At 42.2% G+C, this 23,844-nt stretch overlaps 1 protein-coding gene across 2 annotated transcripts in view; it reads left to right on the top strand.

Moving 5' to 3' along the window:
- Positions 1 to 265: 265 nt before the first annotated feature.
- LOC311227658 (zinc finger MYM-type protein 4-like) overlaps positions 266 to 23,844 on the top strand; it is a 114,806-nt gene continuing 91,227 nt past the window's right edge. For both annotated transcript variants that reach the window (XM_084313381.1, XM_084313382.1), the window contains exon 1: positions 266 to 642. In XM_084313381.1, the coding sequence (XP_084169507.1) occupies positions 610 to 642 (33 nt within the window). In that variant the 5' untranslated portion in view covers positions 266 to 609. The remainder of the gene's footprint in view (positions 643 to 23,844) is intronic.

The raw sequence follows: 23,844 nt of genomic DNA on the forward strand, positions 1-23,844 counted from the left end.
AAAAATATTTCTGCACACATACACACATTGGGAAGAAGATGTTCCCCATTGCTTGAAAAAGTTGCAATCGACCAGGACCAGCCCTGTTGTGTCATTCCAGAGACATTTTTGAATTGCAGTGGGACCTTTTATTTTGAAAACGTTAGTCCATTTCTACCCCGGAAGTAGATGTCCTCATTTTAACCTGACTTGACACTAGTGCGGAGTGCGACGCTGGCGGCCGCCTGGCTCTCTGGCGCGAGAATCTCCGGCAGCGGACCAGTGCACAGCAGCACACCACTCGGCGAATGAATAGCGTTTTCCTTTTCAAGTCATTCAGTCTAGCTAGCTATAGTTAACTACACAGATATCGTCCGAAAGGCATATACACATGGAGGTATACGAACAAAGCAAGTATTGCATATAGGAGAGCGGCCATATTTGCTGCAGGAGGCAGCAGAAGCTGCCGAGGTTACTAGTTGTGTTTGTGAGACCGAGAGAGGCGTGCGGAAGTAGTGAGCATGCTAGCGTTAGCTTAGCTCAAGAGCCACAACGTTAGTTTGTTACTAGTTACAGTTATCTCTTGCAAACGTGACCGAGAGGAAAGAAAGTCAACCGTGGAAGCAAGTTATGGCTGAATCTGAAGAAACTGCACAGCCAGAGGTAAACAATGTTAACATTATTAAGCGTCGCTTTGGTTGGTTCGTTGGTGTAGCTAGCTTGCTGCTACCTAACCGTTAGCGTTAGGCTGCTCTCTGTTTGCACTCCTCGTGTTGTTTACATCGCAAGTGTTGCATGCACAAGCTAGTTATATTGTTGGGTCGTTAAACGGATACATAATTAACTCTTAGGTTATATCCAAACATCACAAATAGTTTAGGTTTGGGTTTGTGTCTTATTATGAATGTAACGTTAAAGGAATACTCCAACCTTTTGGGACATTAGCTTATTTGCCATCTACCCAACGAAAGTCTTTCTCTGGTCTGCATCCCCTTAAAGGAAAACTCCAACATTTTGGGAAATTAGCTTATTTAACATCTTCCTTGGAGTTAGACAAGAAGATACAATACCTTTTTTGTCTCTGTGCATGCATCATTAGGCTTAGGGAACAGTCGCTCCGTTAGCGTAGCTTAGCTTCATCACTGGAAGTGGGCCAGAGTTAGAGCCTGACGTTCCCTACAGTCACCAAATACACTCCAAAACGTTCCTGTAAACATGTTGTGACCTGTGTATTTACCACGTGGAGAAATAAAAAATAATTGAATTCGACAATTACGTTTTATAAGCAAATAATATACTCAGAACTATTTTTTGCCTAACCACTCCTCTGGGCGCAGTGATTTCAGTGCTACCTGCTAACGGGCACTGTCTGTGACTGCCGGCCAGTGTTTACATTTTCATTTCATTCAAAGCATCCGAACCGATTGAATTGAAGCTATCGCTACCTGCTCGCTCTGATATCTCAACTTTACAATCATGGTGCATTACTGTGTTGTAAATGGTTGTGATAATCTACAAGGTAGGCCAGGTGATACTTTTTCTTTTCATAGAATTCCAAAAGATCCGGAAAGGATGAAGACATGGCTACTTGCTCTGCACATAGATCTCAACACACCGATTGAAATAATTCAAAAAGGAGTCGTTTGCTCAGAACATTTTGTAAATGAGGACTTTCGCGACACAAGTCTACTGAAATACCGAAATACAACGCGACGTTATCTGAAGGATACAGCTATCCCATCCATCGGCATAGCAAGGCGAGGAGAAAGTGAAAGACTGACGGCGGTGAGTTTGCAGTGATTATTATGACGATTGTTTACTTTTATGAAGAATTATTAAAAATGTTTATTAGCAACACCGAGCTTTCAAACCATCCCGTATCTCTGTTCGAAACCCTTGTGCAACTGCGAGTACCATTGACATTTCTCTGTGATACTTGTATAATGAACGGTTCGGCCAGAACCAGTCCTTCATGGTCAACATACGTTGGTTTCCTATTGAGGAGCAAGTGACTGTGGATTCCTCACTTCCCCCACAAACCATCCCGTATCTTAGCCCCTTTCGTGACTGCGGTGTGCAAGCCTGGGGCTCTAGTGACCGTAGTCACTCTCGGGTGTGGCGCGACCAGTTTAAAAAGAAACTACCAAGCGTGATCGGGGGGCTCGGGGTGGGTCAAAAATATATCATATATGAATTTCAAAGATACCCAGCGTACAATATGGGTTTAACACAGCTTTACAGTGGGGTCTGGAATCTCTGAGTTGCTAATAAACAGTTTAAATCATTGTTACAAAGCGAGTGGTACTTACAGAGCGAGCTGTGTATTTCCGCCATTGGTGTCACCGCGCATGCGCACCAGGCAGCCAAATGCCTGGACCAGGCAGCCAAATGCCTGGTGCGCACGCGCGTTGACACCAATGGCGGAAATACACGGCTCGCTCTGTAAGTACCACTCGCTTTGTAACAATGATTTAAACTGTTTATTAGCAACTCTGAGCTTCCAGACCCCACTGTAAAGCTGTGTTAAACCCATATTGTACGCTGGGTATCTTTGAAATATTTTTGACCCACCCCGAGCCCCCCGATCACGCTTGGTAGTTTCTTTTTAAACTGGTCGCGCCACACCTGAGAGTGACTGCGGTCACTAGAGCCCCAGGCTTGCACACCGCAGTCACGAAAGGGGCTACCCGTATCTCTGTTCGAAACCCTTATGCAATTGTGAGTACTATTGCAGGGCTCTACGTTAAGCTTTTCCCCAAGGAGCACACAAAGAAATTTAGGAGCACCCAAAAATATTTAGGAGCACAGTGAAAATATTTCAAGTAACAGTTTATTTATTTATTTCAAAAATAAATGTATATTTGTACTGTGCGTGCATGTGCAAACGGGAACGGGACACACATCTGTGCAATAGCACATACCACCATAGTCACTGGCCCACTGCGTGCGTGTGTGTGTATCTGCGTGTGCAAAAGTAACAGTCACTTAACTTTAGCTTTTGCCCCTTTTATGCATACAATTAGGGCTGGGCGATATGACGATATTATATAAATATTGGGTACAGTTCATTAACGATACACTTTTTAAACGTATCGTGGATATCGTGATGTTTTGCCCAAGAGGATTGTGTCGCGTCAATCAGGTCCGCACGTTCAAACTTTTGAACAGCGCCGCCCCACACACACTACTGCAGTGCTTCTCAAACTTTTTCTGTCGGCCCCCCTTTGGCGGACCAAAATATTTTGGGCCCCCCCACCCCTCGCCCCAACAAAATAGTCATGAAATGTGCCATGTTTAAATTTATTGAAATAACACCAATATCGTGACCTTTCAAATTGGCCCTATATTTTGTTTTCAGAGCTGTCATGGATGAAAAGCCAGCATGTGGTGCTGAATGGTATCAACACCTTAACTGCTGCATCATGAGATACTTGGTGGGCCATGAGATGAGATACTTGGTACTCAGCACCACACTCTGAAACTAGCTCTCTAGGTGGTATCAGATGAGATTTCAAAGAGTTCTTCCAAGAGTTTGGATGGAGATGTGTCGGGAAGCTTTGTCTCAATGTTGTCTATAAAGTTTTTTTTATCCAGAGTAACTTGGTGATCCTTTTCTGTGTTTTATTAAATAATGATTTTCAGATTTTGAGAAATGGTATTTTCATGGAGAACAGTGCAGCTGCAACAGATAGCGCTTTAGTGATAATTTTCTGTAATCCATTTTTTATTTATTTTTTTATCAATCTCAAGGCCCCCCCTGTCGCGTGTTGCTTTTTAACAGCGGAGGAGTGCAAGAATGTGACCGCGGCAGCGCGAGAGAGCGGCAGTGTGGAAATAGGCTGTCTATTGCCATTCTCTAAGACAAACGCTAACCTTAACCAGCTCCTTAACAGCGCCTAAACCAGCGTTTCCGTTAGCCGGTAATTACCGGTATTTGACCGGCAAAATCTGTTGAAGTCCGACATATTTAATCTCTCCGGTCATAATGTCCGGTGAAAATAATTCCCTCTAAACACAATTAGATTATTTGAATTGTATTAAAATAGGCTAAAATTAAATAGCCTATGCGATGAACGAAAAAATCATTACGTTTGTCGTTGCTTCACCAAGCAGCCGGTCTAATAATGACATCCTGCTGTCAGCGCGAGCTGGCTGCTGATATATTTGCGAGAAGCATGGCTTGGCAGGGTGCAGTACTCCAATTCAGCCAGGTGGAGATATACATCACGGCGCAAACCCACGATAATGTTGCCGTCTCTCTCTGCCAAATTTCTCAGTTCTTCGCTTGATATAATTAATACAAATGTCCAATATAACGGAATTCGTTAGCTCATAAAAATGTGATTATAACAGACTGCTGTTTATTAAGGTCGGGCAGACTGCCCACCGACACCTCAAGTCGGCGGCAGCACGAAGTCTCGAGGGACTTATTTTATTTGGAATATATTAATGACTGTATATACGCAAAAGTAGCCTAGTTTTAAGTTAAAATATTATAAATGCCTTGATGATGTCATTCTTTATATAGGCCTATCAATTGTTTTTAAGCTCAATAAACTCTGACCGGAATTTATCCCATTTGTCCGGTAGATTGAAATCTACCGGACACTCAGACCTGCAAAAAAAAATTCTAACGGAAACCCTGGCCTAAACTTAACCTTTCTAACCTTAACCAACTCCGAAACAATGCCTAACCTTAACCATGCCTAACCTTAACCTTAACCATAGAAAGAATATTGCCATTCTCTAAGACAAACTCTAACCTTAACCAGCTCCTTAACAGCGCTTAAACTTAACCTTTCTAACCTTAACCAACTCCGAAACAATGCCTAACCTTAACCTTAACCGTCCTTAACCATGCCTAACCTTAACCGGCGAAAGAATACACGTTAAAAAAAAAAAAAATTGATGGGATTCGAACTTGAAACCAACGGACCGCAGGACCGCCGCGCTGCCGGGTGAGCTAAGCTTTGAATGAAAATAATGGCGGTTTAAGCCCTACATAATGCCGCAAGCTCTGCCGCTCCGCTCTGCGGCTGCCACGCCTGCCGCGGGGCGTGCAGGGTTCCCACGGACCTGGAAAACATGGAAAACATGGGATTCATGGGATTCATTTTCCAGGTATGGAAAGGCATGGAAACTGAGCAAATGTGACCAATTACATGGAAATAGAAACAGTTGTCCTGGAAAATTTTATTGGATGATGTGTAATAAAATTTAACTATTGAGCACAGAATTAACATGAGTTTATAAAAACCCTTTACACGTGAACAGCTTTTACTGTAGATAGAAATGGATGATCCCATGTTGTAGAGCATGCTCTTGGCATCCTATATGGTATATTGGATGTTGGAATTTGATGCAGGCAGCTTGGTGAGCCAATGGAGCCTTGGCATCTACAGTGAAACTTCTTATGCAAGTTTATCCTCAAATGTAAGTAGCTGTGTTTTAACTGTGTGGTAAACCTGGGTTTATCAACGTTAGTTAGTAAGCAGTGCAATCTTGCTAACTAGCTAGCCAACGTTAGCTCTCATAACGAGCCAGTTAGCCAGCGCCAGGTACAGTAGCTAGCCAACGTTAGCTCTCATAACGAGCCAGTTAGCCAGCGCCAGGTACAGTAGCTAGCCAACGTTAGCTCTCATAACGAGCCAGTTAGCCAGCGCCAGGTACAGTAGCTACCAACGTTAGCTCTCATAACGAGGCAGTTAGCCAGCTCCAGGTACAGTAGCTAGCCAACGTTAGCTCTCATAACGAGCCAGTTAGCCAGCGCCAGGTACAGTAGCTAGCCAACGTTAGCTCTCATAACGAGCCAGTTAGCCAGCACCAGGTACAGTAGCTAGCCAACGTTAGCTCCAGGGGCGGGGCTAGGGGGTGGATACTTGGGCTCAAGCCCTGAATGTTTTCTGAAAAGCCCTGAATCTATTTAAAAAAAAAAAAAAAATCATTTTTTTTCTGACAATTCATCATTGTTACATGAAAATATGTTTGCACCAGATTTAGCAGAAGCTAATTTCCATCTGTGGTCTATCCAGCTGCTAACTGTATTTGAGTGAGTTAAGTCTTGGTGTCATGGTAGACTCAGACCTAAGCTTTAAATCACAATCAACAAGTTGACAAAAACTTAATTCTTCCACCTTAGAAACATAGCATTTATAAATCAAAAGGACGCTGAAAACCAGATAAATGCCTTTATTTCAAGCCAACTCGACTACTGTAATGCACTCCTTACCGGCCTCCCGAAAAAATACGATGATAACTATTTTATTGCAATGCACTATTGCATTATTTTATTCTATTTTACTGACTATTTTATTGCACTGCACTATTTTACTTTGTATCAGTGAATCATAGACGCCTGGCCATAAGAGCATTCGGAGCATCTCTGCTCTCCCACTATTGAACTTGGGGGAGCAAAGGTATGCTCTTGCTCCACCACTTTTTGATCATATGAAAAATATGATATACCCCCCCCCTAGGGCTGGGCGATACGACGATATTATATAAATATCGGGTACAGTTCATTAACGATACACTTTTTCAACGTATCGTGGATATCGTGATGTTTTGCCCAAGAGGATTGTGTCGCGTCAATCTGTCCACACGTTACTCGTTCATATCTCAGCCCGTGCTGAGATATGCCCATTCCGCGGTCTGTTAATAAAGTTTTCAATCAGACAGATGTATGGAAAGGCTTTTATTATAACATTCGTTGTAGTAAAATCATTATGCCTCATTTAGTCATCCTGTGGAGCACTGGTCTCCTACTCGACGGCCGCGGGGAGCTAACGTTAGTAGCTTTGTTGTTGTTCAGCACACAGGACATTCAGGAAGTCAAACTAATAGCGCTTGCCGATTGGTGCTAAGAACAGCAGGGCGGGGGCAAGCGGTGTGACGTAATTGGCAGACTCGACTGTCAATCAAAATGATTATGTTTCCGTCAGAATAAATGAATGAGAACTTTATTAAAAGGTTGCAGAATGGGTACAATACAGTACAGGAGGATGAAGACCAGAAAAGGACTTTTGGCTTTTTTACATAAGGGTCCTCCATTTTCAATTCATCAAAACATTTAGAGACATACATATATACAGTAGTTTCATAAAAATGCTAAAATGCTATTGATTGATTGATTGATTTAAAACTTTATTAACATATTGCAGAATGGGTACAGTACAGCTCAATACATACAATTGTTAAGGGGATGCAGACCAGAGAAAGACTTTAGTCTTGTTTACATCAGGTTCCCCCATTTTCAATTCATCATATTTCATATCTAAATCATATAATATCTCATTGCTAAATATATGCAATATATAATCTAATAATCTAAATCTAATATATAATATAAAAATGCTAAATGCATGGGTATTTTATTTTGTCTTTAATGTTAGCTTGCAAACTCAAATACTGTCTTGGTAAGCCTCATAATGAATTGTTTGGGGTAAAAAAGAAAAACATCGTGATGTGTATCGTGTATCGCCGAAAGGTCAGAAAATATCGTGATATCATATTTAGGCCATATCGCCCAGCCCTACCCCCCCCCCAATATATAAATCTAACCATATGGTTAACTGAGTTTTATAGTGAAAAGAGCAGCTTTATTGGTCAAGATTGAAGGCTCTATATTGCAGGAAATTGCACGTACAGGTTAATTAAATTCAAAAAAAATCTGCCGCTTGCCTGCAAAAAAAAGAAGAAATTAGAAAGGCGGGCACCTATCTGGGCTAAGCCCCGGATCTCCTATAATCCTAAATCCGCCCCTGGTTAGCTCTCATAACGATAACCAGTTTGATTTACAAAAGCTTTTACAAACGCTTTTACAGAGTAAGAGTAGTAGGGGTGAAACGATGCAACCTCACAACGATTAATTTCGATTATGATTACGAGGAGTTGAGAAGAGTAGGAAAAGAAGACCTTTTAATAAAGTTTTCATTCATTCATTCTGACGGAAACATAATAATTTTGATTGACAGTCGAGTCTGCCAATTACGTCACAGCGCTTGCACCCGCCCTGCTGTTCTTAGCACCAATCGGCAAGCGCTATATTAGTTTTTGACTTCCTGAATGTCCTGTGTGATGAACAACAACAAAGCTACTAACGTTAGCTCCCCGCGGCCGTCGAGTAGGAGACCAGTGCTCCACAGGATGACTAAATGAGGCATAATGATTTCACTACAACGAATGTTATAATAAAAGCCTTTCCATACATCTGTCTGATTGAAAACTTTATTAACAGACCGCGGAATGGGCATATCTCAGCACGGGCTGAGATATGAACGAGTAACGTTTGGACAGATTGACGCGACACAATCCTCTTGGGCAAAACATCACGATATCCACGATACGTTGAAAAAGTGTATCGTTAATGAACTGTACCCGATATTTATATAATATCGTCATATCGCCCAGCCCTAATGGAAAGGCTTTTATTATAACATTCGTTGCAGTAAAATCATTATGCCTCGTTTAGTCATCCTGCGGAGCTAAACGTAAACGTATTAGGGGGTGGGAAACTGATGGGTGGGGATCGGGCGTTGTGGACAGCGACTCCTACAGGTCGGTTGGTGCGCCTGCGCAGTAGAATCAGGAAGTGTCGGGGGCAGCGTGAGCCTCCCACGCGTTACTCCTCGCCACTGAGAGATCGAGCTGCGCAGGTGAAAAGATGCGACTGCTGTTACCTCAAGTACCGGAGGGGACTTGTGCTATGTATGACTTAGTCCACATTGCAGCCGGCTTGTGGGAGGCAAGAAACAGCGTTCGTGACAGGGGAGGGTTGAATTGGATGATACGAAATTGGGATGGGAGAAAATATAGAAAAATGGGAGAAAAAGTGGATAAAAAAAAAACAGATTGCAGAATGGCTACAATACAGTACAGCTCAATACAACAACAGTGGACTGGAGGATGCAGACCAGAGAAAGACTTTCGTCTTGTTTACATCAGGGTCCCCCATTTTCAATTCATATTTCATATCTAAATCATATATCTCATTGCTAAATATATGCAATATATAATCTAATAATCCAATAATCTAAATCTAATATATAATATAAAAATGCTAAATGCATGGGTATTTTATTTTGTCTTTAATGTTAGCTTGCAAACTCAAATACTGTCTTGGTAAGCCTCATAATGAATTGTTTGGGGAAAAAAAGAAAAACATCGTGATGCGTATCGTGTATCGCCGAAAGGTCAGAAAATATCGTGATATCATATTTAGTAGGGATGCACCGAAATTTCGGCCACCGAAAGTTTTCGGACGAAAATGGCCAAAAATGGCCTTTTGGCCGAAATAGTTTTTTCACCGAAAATATATCACCGAAACAGCCTGTAACCTAACGCGTGTTGTTGTGATGATGTCATCAAAACGCGGATTCAGTCATTACATGCGCAAACGTGAGCTCTTCAGTCCTGCGTTCTGCAGCCTGTGTGAACTCCTCTTGGGACTCGGGAGGCGCGCTGTTTCTATGTAAACTCTGCGCACAACGAGTCCAATAAATGCGTCTTTAACATGCTTTATAGTTTATATCCTTATTTACTTATGTCCGTCGCGGTTAATCGTATTCAGAGCGAGAGGGGGAGGGATTGTATTTCTCACATTGACGCTGTCTGTCGCGCGTCTACTGTGCCAAAGTCAAGAGAGCGCATTCATCTGGGGACTAGAAAGGTGCGCTCAGTAGAGCACAGATCTCGCTCTCTCTCGCTCTCTCGCTCTCTCTCTGATTGATTGATTGATTGAAAACTTTATTAACAGATTGCAGAATGGGTACAATACAGTACAGCCAGGGGAGGAAATTAGGCCACTTTACTCGCCAATTGCGAGAATTTTTTGCGTTTGGCGAGTAATTCATGAAGAGCACTCGCCAGTCTGGCGAGTACTAGTAATTACAAAACAAAAAAATCATTCTGCAATCTGATGATTCGCTCACTGGCACAAACCGAACTCTGACTCCCCCCTTGATTCCTCCCATTTGCGCCACATAATAATCAGACCATAACCAATGAACATCATCGTTGTACAGATGCGCTCTAAGCTCCTCCAATGAACACTCGTTTTCTAGAAGATGCCGCCCATCTAGGGGAAGTGGACAGACCACTGCGCGCAGACCTACAAACTCCTGCCACCGGCAGCCGGCTTGACACCGTAGACAAACTTACAAAAACACATCAGTGGATGAAAATAATTGCATGTAGAGTCGTCGCTTTCGGATATCAGTGCGGTCTGACATGGGGGCGAACAACAGCACGCGACGCGTCTCCTTCGAGTCGGATGATAATGACAAGTCAACCAGCATTAGCCGGCTAGCTACCTAGCATGTAACAAGCTACCATAACGCGCATTCAACATAGTGGACGACTATACTGAGCGGCTTTGCTTAAATGCAGCCGAGTGACATTTTATTATTACCGGGTTTTCCCCCACTCGCCCATATGCCCTTCACAACGGTGATGTTGTCATATTTGGCATTCAGAATACACCTGCTGAACCCCTAGCGTTGTCGATTCGGTTCCAATGTATTGTCATCTTACAGCACAAGTACAGTACAACCAGAATACATTTGGCATACAACCAAAGTGCAAATGTAACAAGTCAAGTCAAGTTGTTTTATTTAGCTATTACATTACAGTGAAATGCTTGGTTCTTTCACTGTCCAACTCAGTCCAACCTAAACCAGACCAACCCAGTATTGATTGATTGATTGAAAACTTTATTAACAGATTGCAGAATGGGTACAATACAGTACAGCTCAATACACACAATTGTTAAGGGGATGCAGACCAGAGAAGGACTTTAGTCTTGTTTACATCAGGGTCCCCCATTTCAGTCCTGTTTGCTTAATGCCTTGTCCACTTCCTCCACACTCCAATATGCCCTTCAACCCTGCTCCTGTCAAACCTGCTCTTTCCATTCCCTCCATCATGTCCCCCCTTTCTGATGAATATTTCCTGCACTTAAGAGTCAGACACACATTCCTAGTAGTTGAGCTGTGATGAATGAATGAATGAAAACTTTATTTAACAGATTGCAGAATGGGTACAGTACAGTACGGCTCAATGCATGCAATTGTTAAGGGGATGCAGACCAGAGAAAGACTTGTCTTGTTTACATCAGGGTCCCCCATTTTCAATTAATTTTCAATTCATCATTCAGTATAACCTAGACCAGCCCAACCCAGCATCTTTCACTGCCCAGTTCAGCCCAACCCAGTCCAGAATAGTTCCCTCTTTCATGTTAATATGTGATTTAATGATGTAATATTTTGAAGAGTAGAGACGGTGTGATTAATTTACTATGATTGAAAATCAATTTAGACAAAGACGTACAAAGAAGTAATTATCACAATTAGCGATTTTTTTTGTCTGGTAAAAAATCTGTTTGTCTGGTAAAAAAAATCAGATACCCGCCAGTTGGCTGGTAAGCCAAAAAGTTAGTTTCCTCCCCTGAGTACAGCTCAATACACACAATTGTTAAGGGGATGCAGACCAGAGAAAGACTTTCGTCTAGTTTACATCAGGGTCCCCTATTTTCAATTAATCGGGACATATATGACATACATGACATACAGATAGACAGTACTGCTACATCTATACATTTATGACATACCAGATTTGCAAATACAGTACTGTTTGTGATACAAAAAGACCCATAATAGTGATTATTTAAGTTAAGTTTAGCCATAATCATATATTTTTCCATAATCAGGTAGCTGAACAACATTGGTAAAAAAAAATCTATTCTATGAATCATTTTCGGCATTCGGTTTTCGGCCAACTGTTTCCTATTTTCGGTATCGGTTTCGGCCAAGAATTTCCCATTCGGTGCATCCCTAATATTTAGGCCACCCAGCCCTACATACAATGCCTATGTTTTGGCTAGTGTTGCTCTTCTAGAAAAATAATCCTTTCAGAGTTGCCTTTTGAAATACTGTACACCTCCAGTACAGAAACATTGTTGAGTTTGCGTGTCATATTTTAAAGAGTAGAGACACGGTGTGATTATTACTATGATTGAAAATCTATTTAGACGAAGACATGCAAAGAAGTAAGTATCACAATTAGCGATTTATTTTTGGCTGGTAAAAAATCTGTTTGGCTGGTAAAAAAAATCAGCTACTCGCCAGTTGGCTGGTAAGCCAAAAAGTTAGTTTCCTCCCCTGCCTGTATGTCATGTATGTCCCTATGCCATAAATTAGGGATGCCCCGATCGATCGGCCACCGATCGTTATCGGCCGATAATCAGTATAAATATGCGATCGGTGATCAGTGATAATGCTTTATTTTCACCGATCGTCAAAACCGATCGATGACACGGAAAACATGATCCAATTCTCTGCAGAGTTCTCACTCGTTCTTCTCTCCAGCCCCTCCCGCACCCATTGTTTACATGGGTGCGGAAGGGGCTGGAGGAGAAGGAGGAGCCTCCGGCAACAGTATTGCATAGTATTGCATGCGACGTGAGCTAACGTTGGCAACTTACCGAGCCGTTGGCTACCTAACGTTACTGTTTAAACTAAATGACCCAGTGACTACATGAGGCTTTTTGTTAACGGTATCTAGCCGGCTAGCTACTGATAGCTCCTGATATCAACAAATGCTCCAGCAAGTCTAGTAGTGGATGGTGGCTCACGTTAGCTACCGTTAGCTCACTGTTCAAAACTAAACGTCCCATTACACTAAATGGTTCACTGAGGCGTTGCCTTAACGTTATCTAGCAGTAGCTATAGATAGCTCCTGATATCAATGTCTTATAACACTGATTCGATGCGTATTAGAGCTGAGGGCATGTTTACATTTAGTCATTTAGCTGACGCTTTTATCCAAAGCGACTTACAAGTTCTGTACGACAAGTCATCAGGAAGGAAGGAAGGGCACAACTCTATCAGCTGAGTAACAATGTTCATCAAAGTGTTGAGTGCTACAGTGTAGGTTAGTATATTAGGCAGGGTTTCCGTTAGAAAAAATTGTTGCCGGTCTCCGTGACCTGCAAGATTTCAATCTACCGGACAAATGAGATTAATTCCGGTCATAGTTTATTGAGCTTTAAAACAATTGATAGGCAGGCTATATAAAGAATGTCATCCTCAAGGCATGTAGATTTATAATATTATTACTTAAAACTAGGCTACTTTTGCGTATACAGTCATTAATTAATATATTCCAAATAAAATAAGTCCCTCGATACTCCGTGCTGCTGCTGACTTGAAATAAAATAGACCGCGTATGTGGGCAGTCGGTCCGACACTAAACAGCAGTCTGTTATAATCACATTTTTATGAGCTAACGAATTCCGTTATATTGGACATTTGTATTAATTATATCAAGCGAAGAACTGAGAAAGCAGAGAGACGGCAACATTATCGTGGTTTGCGTGACGACTCTCTCCACCTCGCAACGACTTATTTGCAAAGAGTATGGCGCTGCAGAGAAGCTGATTTAGCTGTTATTGGCTCTTTTCTGGGAACCGCACAGCAGCGCCCCCCACCCAACATTGGCTGAAAATGGCTGAATTGGAGTACTGCTGGAATACTGCATTGGGCTGCTGGTGCTATGGCTCTGCAGCTTCACAAAAGTTTGCACACCCAGCACTAGAGCTGCCGCGGTATTGATTATTTCCTTACCGCACAAATTTGCAAAATATTTCCTACCGCCGCGGTTTTTACTGCACGCACAAAAAAAAAAAAAAAAAAAAGTTTGAATGCATTTTTTTTTTAGTAGTAGTCTACTCTTTATAGCATATAGCCTGCCTCTAGTCTAAATGTCTATCTTTAGAGGATGACTTTGCAGCATGAATATTGTTTGGGATTCGGCAAGCACGCATTCGTTATTAAAAGTGAAACACGGATTCGAAGTCTCCCCTCTGGTCGTGCGCCGTTCACTAGGTGTCGCGGGCAGGAGTGGTAGCGGCGCGCCCGCCGGTTACCCCCCCGACCCTTTCTTCTTATTATTATTATAACGTTACTACTTATGATTACAAAGGCATTCGATTTGTGGCATTAACGTTAGTATAGTTACACGTTCGTATTTACCGGACCATAGCAAGGCAAGCGTTACTAAATTAATATCTAAGTTCCTTTCTTTGCTCAGAGCGTGCCGAGTTGTACCCATTCTGCGGTCTGTTAATAAAGTTTTCAATCAGACAAGTGTATAGAACGAAGGGCTTTTATTATAACATTTCGTTGCAGTAAAATCATTATGCCTCGTTCCCTGAGGAGCGACGGCAATCCACTCCGGTCTCCGGTGGGAGCTAACGTACTATTAGCCGTGTTGTGACTGAGCTCTGATCAATGGCTCATGGCTGAGATTCAGGAAGTAAAAGCACTTCGCGTATCTCTTCTGACCAATCTGTGGTCTGCAGTGTTTCATGTGACTTTTCTGGTACCCAATAGGGTCGCTTGGAATCTCGACAGAGAAGTAGGGTATATCTGCAGAGCCGCAAGCCCAACGAGAGCGTAATAATAATAATAATATAATAAAGAACAGCGGTGATGCCGGTATTCAGCCCAACGCTGCGGTGGGCATGATGTAACAGCAATACCGCGGTAATACCGATACCGCGGCAGCTCTACCCAGCACTAAGCTCTCGCTCGCTGACAACGTCGTTGTCATTATTAGAAGCAACGAGGAAACAAATGTAATGATCGTTTCGTTCATCGCATAGGCTATTTAATTTTAGCCTATTTTAATACAATTCAAATAATCAAATTGTGCTTAGACTCAGGGAATTATTTTCACCGGACATTAAGACCGGAGAGATGAAATATGTCGGACTTCAACAGATTTTGCCGGTCAAATACCGGTAATTACCGGCTAACGGAAACGCTGATATTAGGACAAGTGCAGGACAGTAAGGTTAGGTTTTTTTTCATTTGAGATATTGATTGAAGAAGTGTCTTTAGTCGGCGGCGAAAGATTGGACGGGTTTCGGCTGTCCTGACTGGGGTGGGCAAGGACTGAGAATAGGCGGCTTCTCCTTGATGACCCTCCCGGAGCTCGGATAGGAGTGGGTCTGAGGCGGCCAGAAGATGCAGAGCGTAGGGGTCTTGAGGGTGTGTAGTTAGAGACTATTAATCAAAGAAAGTTCAAATGTTGGCCAATACTAACCCTTTACCAGATATAGCCTACCTATTTCCATTAGGGTTGCGTACCAAACTATATTTTTCTAAAATGCACGGATCAGCAGCCCTGTGTCATCTCCTCTCTAGAAGCTGTGTCATCTCCTCTCTAGAAGCTGCGCCATCTCCTCTCTAGAAGCTGTGTCATCTCCTCTCTAGAAGCTGCGCCATCACCTCTCTAGAAGCTGTGTCATCTCCTCTCTAGAAGCTGTGACATCTCCTCTAGAAGCTGTGACCTCTCCTCTCTAGAAGCTGTGACATCTCCTCTCTAGAAGCTGTGTCATCTCCTCTCTAGAAGCTGTGATTCAGCCCTGCGTTCTGCAGCCCTGTGACCAGTTATGCCGTTTCTGTGTGCAGTGAAAACTCTGTTGTTTGTGTGTTGTTGTGAAGGATCAGATTAAACCGAATATGTATATTTATTTATATATATATATTTAATTGTATTTGTATATCGTTTGATATCCCCTGTATATTCCTTGTACAATATGCATTGAATATCCCCGTTTCTACTAAACAGCCCATAATAGTTTCATTCTACCATTGGACGAGAACCTGGCGCCAGGTTGCCATACCCCCTAGGTCCAAGTTCAATCGTGCCGCCTAACATGTCGAGGCAACCCCCGGTTCCGCGCAGTAATATGCCGGGCGAAATACGAATGGTACTATTTGTTCATAGCGCATATATATATGGCGCTCGTAAAGTAGAACTTTCTTTTAGTCCAGTTCTTTACCCTCCAACAGAGTGACAGACGCAAAAGCCTCCCCACGACGCACGTGCCGTGTAGTAGGGCCTACTTGGCCCAGAATAGGCATTGAGATATCGTGTAGATTAATAGTTGAATGGTCATAGTTTGGCACCATACCGTCGAGTTGGACGTATTCTATTAAGCTAATAATAGTCTATTTATGTATGGTGCATCGTTCGGTTCGAGTTCTACAGTTATCAGTACCCCCATCGTTCCTGACGTTATCTGGACGCTTATCCAGGCTGGTCAGACCCCTAGTGGTGATTGCATCCGAGGAGCTCCGGGTCAAGAGCGACTGGACCTGCATATTGGATTACTCTACCCGACGACGGCGAGCCTTCCACGGCTCTTGGATTATGCTTTGTGTGCTTTGATTATTCCATGGATAAAGGCCAACACTGTCGAGTGTTGGAATTACCCCCCGGAGAGGACTCCAGGTGAGGCGGCGCTCTACACGTGAGGTCGCACCACGTCTCTCCGTTGTGGACCGGCAGATACCGTTCCACAGAGGGTCCAGCTGTATTCGTCTGCGGCCCGAGGTTCTGTGGGCAGTGTCCAAGACTTTGGATTCTCCCAAGACACCGTCGGCCAGATGGGATACCGCCAGCGGCTTCTCTAACCCCCCCCTCCTACTGTCTTACAACCAGCGGGACCCCCCCCCCCTTAGTGTATCCAGCTATAATCATTTAAGTACCTTCGCTATCGTTTCCTAAATATTCCAGGTTGTATACTTACTCCCTGCGCAACCAGAGATTGGACATTCAATGTTGATTTACCTACGAATACTCATTTGCCATAAAAGTGCATATTCAATATTTCAAATCATAAATGTAATTAAGTGAATGTTGTATACACCCTTTGCTGTATTAAATATTCGATTTGGTACATTTGTGTTGGTTCGTTTCATCAGGTGGGAAAGTGTTCATCATACTTATATCTTGTACTGGGTGGCCAGAAGTTAAAGTACATGAGGTAGTGGTATTAAATATCATATCTAACAATACAGTCAGGGAATTGTACCCCTCAGCTACATGTGTGTTTTCCTGAACCACTCCCACCAACAGACACACAAGCAACGGGGCCAACAGTTAAACTGACCCTAGAGCAGATCACAGCGGCGCAAGCCTCTGGATGACTTAAGTTTAGTTTTTGCTAAACTTTCCCTCTCTCTTTCTGTGCGTGAGTGTGTGTGTGTGTGTGTGTGTGTAATGTGCCATTAATGTCCCATGTCTTGATGAGATCAGAAGAGATAGATAGTATTTACTGAGGAAGGCCATACATGTATCCATGATCAGGTTAGGGAGGGGTTTTATTTTGTGTGGTGTGTTAACAATAAATAACAACATGTTCTAAATAAATAATGTAGAAATTGAGATGTTTGGACTTATTCTTTACAAATTAAACTACATTTTAGTGTTTACAGAGGGTAAAGCACAGAAAAAAAGGTACCGTTGGGGACCAGTACTAATTTCCAGGTACCGGTATTGGTTCAAATTAGGGGTGCACGATATTGATTTTTTGACCCCCGATATCGATAACTTTCTGCTCAAGGTCGATACCGATAACCAATATATATATATATTTATTGTATTATATATTTTTTTATGTATATTCCTGTAGTTTTGACCTAACCAGATTTATCATGACATGAGCGTTACTACTATGCTATGAACAAAACAAAGCCAAGAGAACAGTTTTGACTCTTCAAATAAAGTGACTATATTTATTTTTCCAAATAAATATAATTTGAGTCGATCACAAAATTCACAATCCGTCAATGTCATTAACAATGTGTTTCCCTGAACAATGAGTGAACTAAAAACCAACAGGTATTGTGCTTTGTCAGGACTCGGCAGATAAAACATTTGACGCTATAGGAGAGGAGACTGTTGTGGTCTTGGTCCATGAAACAACTATTACTTGGCATTTATAGGACAGCACGCCTCAAAAAGAATTAAATAAACCAAACAAATCATCTCTGTCAAACGTCTTTAATTTTGCAAACGCCTCGTCAATAGGTACAAGCCGCGCCGGTTCCTTTGCCGCTGGCTTTGGATTCGCAGCAGCTTAGCCCAGCGTTTCCGTTAGCCGGTAATTACCGGTATTTGTCCGGCAAAATCTCTTGAAGTCCGACATATTTAATTTCTCCGGTCTTAATGTCCGGTGAAAATAATTCCCTGAGTCTAAGCACAATTTGATTATTTGAATTGTATTAAAATAGGCTAAAATTAAATAGCCTATGCGATGAACGAAACGATCATTACATTTGTTTCCTCGTTGCTTCTAATAATGACAACGACGTTGTCAGCGAGAGCTTTAAAAACGTAGGTCTCGGTTCGCTTCATCGGACCAAACGCGAACCAAATATAGGAAGTGATTATTATTACCACTGCTCGCAGCACTCACTGCAAAACAAGCACACTGCATCTAATCTCTCTATCTATCTATCTATCTATCTATCTATCTATCTCTCTATCTATCTATCTATCTATCTATCTATGTCTGTGCATCTTGGGAAGAAGGAAGAAAAAACGCGGCTTATTATTATTACCGAGGCGCGCGGCTTATTATATTATTAAAACGGCTACTTGTGGGCACTCATAAAAACACCGTGGTCTACAAGTTGTTTAGCGAGAGGATGGTGGTAAAGTAATGTGCTTCAATAGAACAATGGATCAATGCCATGTCAAAACTCGGCTCCGCTGATCTGGGCTCCGCAGTACACACACAGACACACACACACGCGCGCGCGCACACACAGGATCGCAGCCACACACACATTTCCACTGTCCAATAGACAAGCGCCCTTTTCGACCGCGTGACATTGAGGTGGAGAGAGTAGTCACGCAAACCACGATAATGTTGCCGGCTCTCTGCTTTCTCAGTTCTTCGCTTGATATAATTAATACAAATGTCCAATATAACGGAATTCGTTAGCTCATAAAAATGTGATTATAACAGACTGCTGTTTATTGTCGGACCGACTGCCACATACGCGGTCTATTTTATTTCAAGTCAGCAGCAGCACGGAGACGGAGTATCGAGGGACTTATTTTATTTGGAATATATTAATGACTGTATACGCAAAAGTAGCCTAGTTTTAAGTAATAATATTATAAATCTACATGCCTTGAGGATGACATTCTTTATATAGCCTGCCTATCTCAATTGTTTTAAAGCTCAATAAACTATGACCGGAATTAATCTCATTTGTCCGGTAGTTGAAATCTTGCAGGTCACGGAGACCGGCAACAATTTTTTCTAACGGAAACCCTGGCTTAGCCTTTAGCTGCCTGCGCGCCGTCGTCGGATTTTAATACACCATCGTAGCGGTGGTGATGTTTCAGGTGACTTATTAGGTTGGATGTGTTATAGCTTGTTGCCCCTTACCCTCCTCGTGGAACTTCTGCATTTGTTACAAATAGCAAGCGAACCGTTTTCCTCTGAAACTTTGAAAACGTCCCACACTACCGATGACGCCATCTTTGTTTACTATCTGTGCTGCTTCTGAAAGTTACGCGACTACGTCACAGCCAGGCATGAGAAAGGGAGCGCTGGATTTGTGAAAACTCCCTCTTCCTAAACCACACGCTATCAGTCGTACCACAGTACTGGCAAAATGGGAGGAGCCTACAGAAAAACAAACGCCCTTCATCCCAATCCACCCACACCGGATTTCTTTTAACCAAAAAATGTATTATATTATCGGAGCTATCAATAATGTTATCGGGTTTATCGGGATGACGTCATAATTGCTGATATCGGCCCGATAATTATCAACCCGATAATTATCGTGCATCCCTAGTTCAAATGTGAACCGTACCAAACCCTAATTTCCATGTTCCATTTGTTCAACTGGGAAATGTATTTCCAAACAAAGTTTCACTTCACCTTCGTATGTAGTTTCACTACCTTGTCCAGAAACGGCATGGTAGGCTATTTCACTACACTGAATTCACCCTGAATTTGATTAGTCTGTACTAGGGATGTTCGATATTTGCTTTTTTACCGATAACCGATATATACCGATATTGTCCAACTCTAAATTTCCGATACCGATATCAACCGATATATGCAGGGCCCCCCCCCCAAAAAACTAAATAATTTCAGGTAATTAACATTACATATCTCTTGTTGTGGAATTAACACAACATTATGCATACTTTTGACAATAAATAAAATCAGAATTTGTTCTTACTTGCTTGCCTGGGTAAATAAAGGTTAAATAAATGTAAAAAAAAAAAAAAAAAAAAAAGTTGAATGTGATCAATAGGGTCCAGCTGCAGCTCCCGAGAAGCTGGAGGCTACTCGAGTACACGCAGACAGTGGAGCTGTTTGCAGATAGCGAGCATTTTGACTTGTTGCGTGGTGGCGATGTCTCGCAGATAATACAACTACAAGTATGATTATATAATATATATATTTTATAAAAAGAATTATATAAAATTATTTTTTTTAATCAAAAACGATCGATATCGGATCCGTATCGGCCGATATGGCTCAAGACGATCGGTGAGCGGTATCGGTGGCAAAAAATGTGATCGGGGCATCCCTACCATAAATGTCATGTATGTTGTGTGTATGTCATAAATGTCACTATGAATTGAAAATGGGGGACCCTGATGTTAACAAGACAAACGTCTTTCTCTGGTCTGCATCCCCTTAACACTTTGGCTGCCATGGGTTAAATTCATGATATACCATAGATTGCCAGTTCTATTTGTCTATGGAGAAAGTCCCCTTCTTTGCAGGGCTATAACTTTTTAAATTCTATTGCTACATTGCCATTATTAGGGCCCATTCAAAGTCCTATATGTATTGTTCATTGTGTAGCAACGTTAAACTTTTTCATTCACATATTCATAGTAAAGTATGGTCTAATGTATAAGTATGTTTTCATCTCTTTCTGCAGCTTTCTCCAGAACGTGATATATAGCCCCAAATGCATTATATTGATGATGAAATACAGTTTGATGGCAATCAGCGCGATATAAAAAATTCCAACTAGACGTACTTCTAGAAGTTACTACACGTCATCTGATGTTGACCGGATGGGCGAGGGGGCGTTTATAATTCCGTGGGCAGCGTTATACCAATCATCTAATGTGGGTCAAATGTTGATAATAGCAGTTAGTATCGAAGACGGTAACGTTACACGCTAAAACTCACCCCAGTCTCCGCGCGCCGTTGGGCGATCATCGTAGAGTAGACATTTTATCATTATGGGATGGCGATTTACCCGGTCCATCTCCAGCTTGTATAATGGTATATACGTAAATTATATTTGGGGGCGGGCTTGCGAGTAGGGATTTTACTCCTAAATTATCCAAGCCGTGTGATGACGCCACTCACGCGAGCTGAGCACTCAGGTATGAGAGTGGGGAAAATCGATTGAGCACTCTGATAGACTGGCTGACTGTCTGATTTAGCTATGCCTATGAAGAAAAGTAAAGTTAGTATTGCTTCATATTTTCGACGCGTTCCACCTCCTAGTGAGCCGTCGAATGAAAATGTGACCGTCGAGAACATTGAGCCAGCAGTGGCAGTAGCCACCACCGCATACCTGCCTTTGTACTAGGGTTGGATGCAGTTCCCTGCTGTTGGTCAGTCTGTCTGTTATTCCATCTTCTTCTGCTCTGTTTAACGTTATACACTTCAAATAGTGCAGCATGTTTGAGAGTGCTCCCTTGACTGAGAGGATGGCCGGAACCACGAGAACTTTTATTAAACATTCTATTAAACATTCTGATATTTCCGCGGGTCTCGTGCAGTGGTCTCGTGCCACTGTCAACTAAAGCGAGCACTCGGAAGACACGCACCGTTTGACAGTGATATGCGCACTGACAGTCGGCGCAGTTGACATTTTCCAAGTGGGGGAAAATAAATCCTCTTCGTCCCGACTGTGTCCCGGCCCCGTGGAGGATTTTTCTTCATCCCAAATACATATTTTATTTCCCCCGGGACGACGGGACGGTGTTAGTCTCAAGCCCTGTCATCATATACCATTATCGATCCCCAGGTACCGGTTCAAATGTGAACGGTACCCAACCCTAACTGTTCAAAACGAAACGTCCCATTAAACTAAATAGTTCAGATAGCTTCTGATATCAATGTCTTATAACACTGAGTCGATGCGTATTCGAGCTGAGGGCACGCTGAATATAGTCAATAGGGTCCAGCTGCAGCGCCGGAGATTCCTGGCCGTAGCTGGAGGCTACAGTATAGGGCCCAGCTGCAGCTCCGGAGATTCCTGGCCGTAGCTGGAGGCTACTCGAGTACACACAGACAGTGGAGCTGGTTGCATATAGCGAGCATTTTGACTTGTTGCGTGGTGGCGATGTCTCGCAGATAATACAACTACAAGTATGATTATATAATATATATATTTTATTAAAAAATTATATAAAATAATTTTTTTTTAAATCAAAAACAATCGATATAAATAATGGTAAAATTGTTATTTAAAAATTTGCCCCTAAAAAATATTTTTTGCCCCTAAATTTCTCATTTAGGGGCAAGTGTGCCCCTAGTGAAAAAGCTTAGCGTACAGCCCTGGGCAGATCGACGCTGGTCTTTGCATAATGCACGTGTTAGAACCAATCAAAGGCAGAGTTTTTTTTTATTTATTTTTTTGAGAATGCACATGGCTGGGAAAAAGACACTACATACACACAGACAGACATACCTAGACTCAGTCTGGAGGAGGTATATACCAGACCTGGAAATAGATTTTGATTGGCAAGAAGCCTGGGCAAATGTTCGACTTGCATCACGGAACCCGGACCATCAACAAATCAATCTTAACTATATTCATAGGACATACTTGACTCCTATAAGACTGAACAGAATGGGTCTTAAACAAGACTCCAAATGCTCCTTATGTACAAATGGGGACGAGGGTACATTTATGCACATGTAGAGCCATATGGAATCCGCGATCACGGAATCGCGGACGGAATCGCGGAATTGAGCAATAAAAATGGAATCGACTATAAAAAAAAAAAAAAAATCATTTTTTTTTTTTTTTTTTATTTTATTTTTTTTATGTTGTGGGACTTGTACAGCACTTTGTTCAACTTTGTCAGTGCTGTAACCAGGGTTTCCGTTAGAAAAAATTGTTGCCGGTCTCTGTGACCGGCAAGATTTCAATCTACCGGACAAATGAGATTAATTCCGGTCATAGTTTATTGAGCTTTAAAACAATTGATAGGCAGGCTATATAAAGAATGTCATCCTCAAGGCATGTAGATTTATAATAGTATTACTTAAAACTATGCTACTTTTGCATATACAGTCATTAATATATTCCAAATAAAATAAGTCCCTCGATACTCCGTGCTGCTGCTGACTTGAAATAAAATAGACCGCGTATGTGGGCAGTCGGTCCGACACTAAACAGCAGTCTGTTATAATCACATTTTTATGAGCTAACGAATTCCGTTATATTGGACATTTGTATTAATTATATCAAGCGAAGAACTGAGAAAGCAGAGAGACGGCAACATTATCGTGGTTTGCGTGACGACTCTCCACCTCGCAACGACTTATTTGCAAAGAGTATGGCGCTGCAGAGCAGCTGATCCAGCTGTTATTGGCTCTTTTCTGGGAACCGCACAGCAGCGCCCCCCACCCAACATTGGCTGAAAATGGCTGAATTGGAGTACTGCTGGAATACTGCATTGGGCTGCTGGTGCTATGGCTCTGCAGCTTTACAAAAGTTCGCACATCCAGCACTAAGCTCTTGGTGACAACGTCGTTGTCATTATTAGAAGCAACGAGGAAACAAATGTAATGATCGTTTCGTTCATCGCATAGGCTATTTAATTTTAGCCTATTTTAATACAATTCAAATAATCAAATTGTGCTTAGACTCAGGGAATTATTTTCACCGGACATTAAGACCGGAGAGATGAAATATGTCGGACTTCAACAGATTTTGCCGGTCAAATACCGGTAATTACCGGCTAACGGAAACGCTGGCTGTAACGTTTAAACCTTTTTAAATC

This window comes from Notolepis coatsorum, assembly GCF_963971535.1.
Source record: "Notolepis coatsorum genome assembly, chromosome: 4".
Classification (NCBI taxonomy): domain Eukaryota; kingdom Metazoa; phylum Chordata; class Actinopteri; order Aulopiformes; family Paralepididae; genus Notolepis; species Notolepis coatsorum.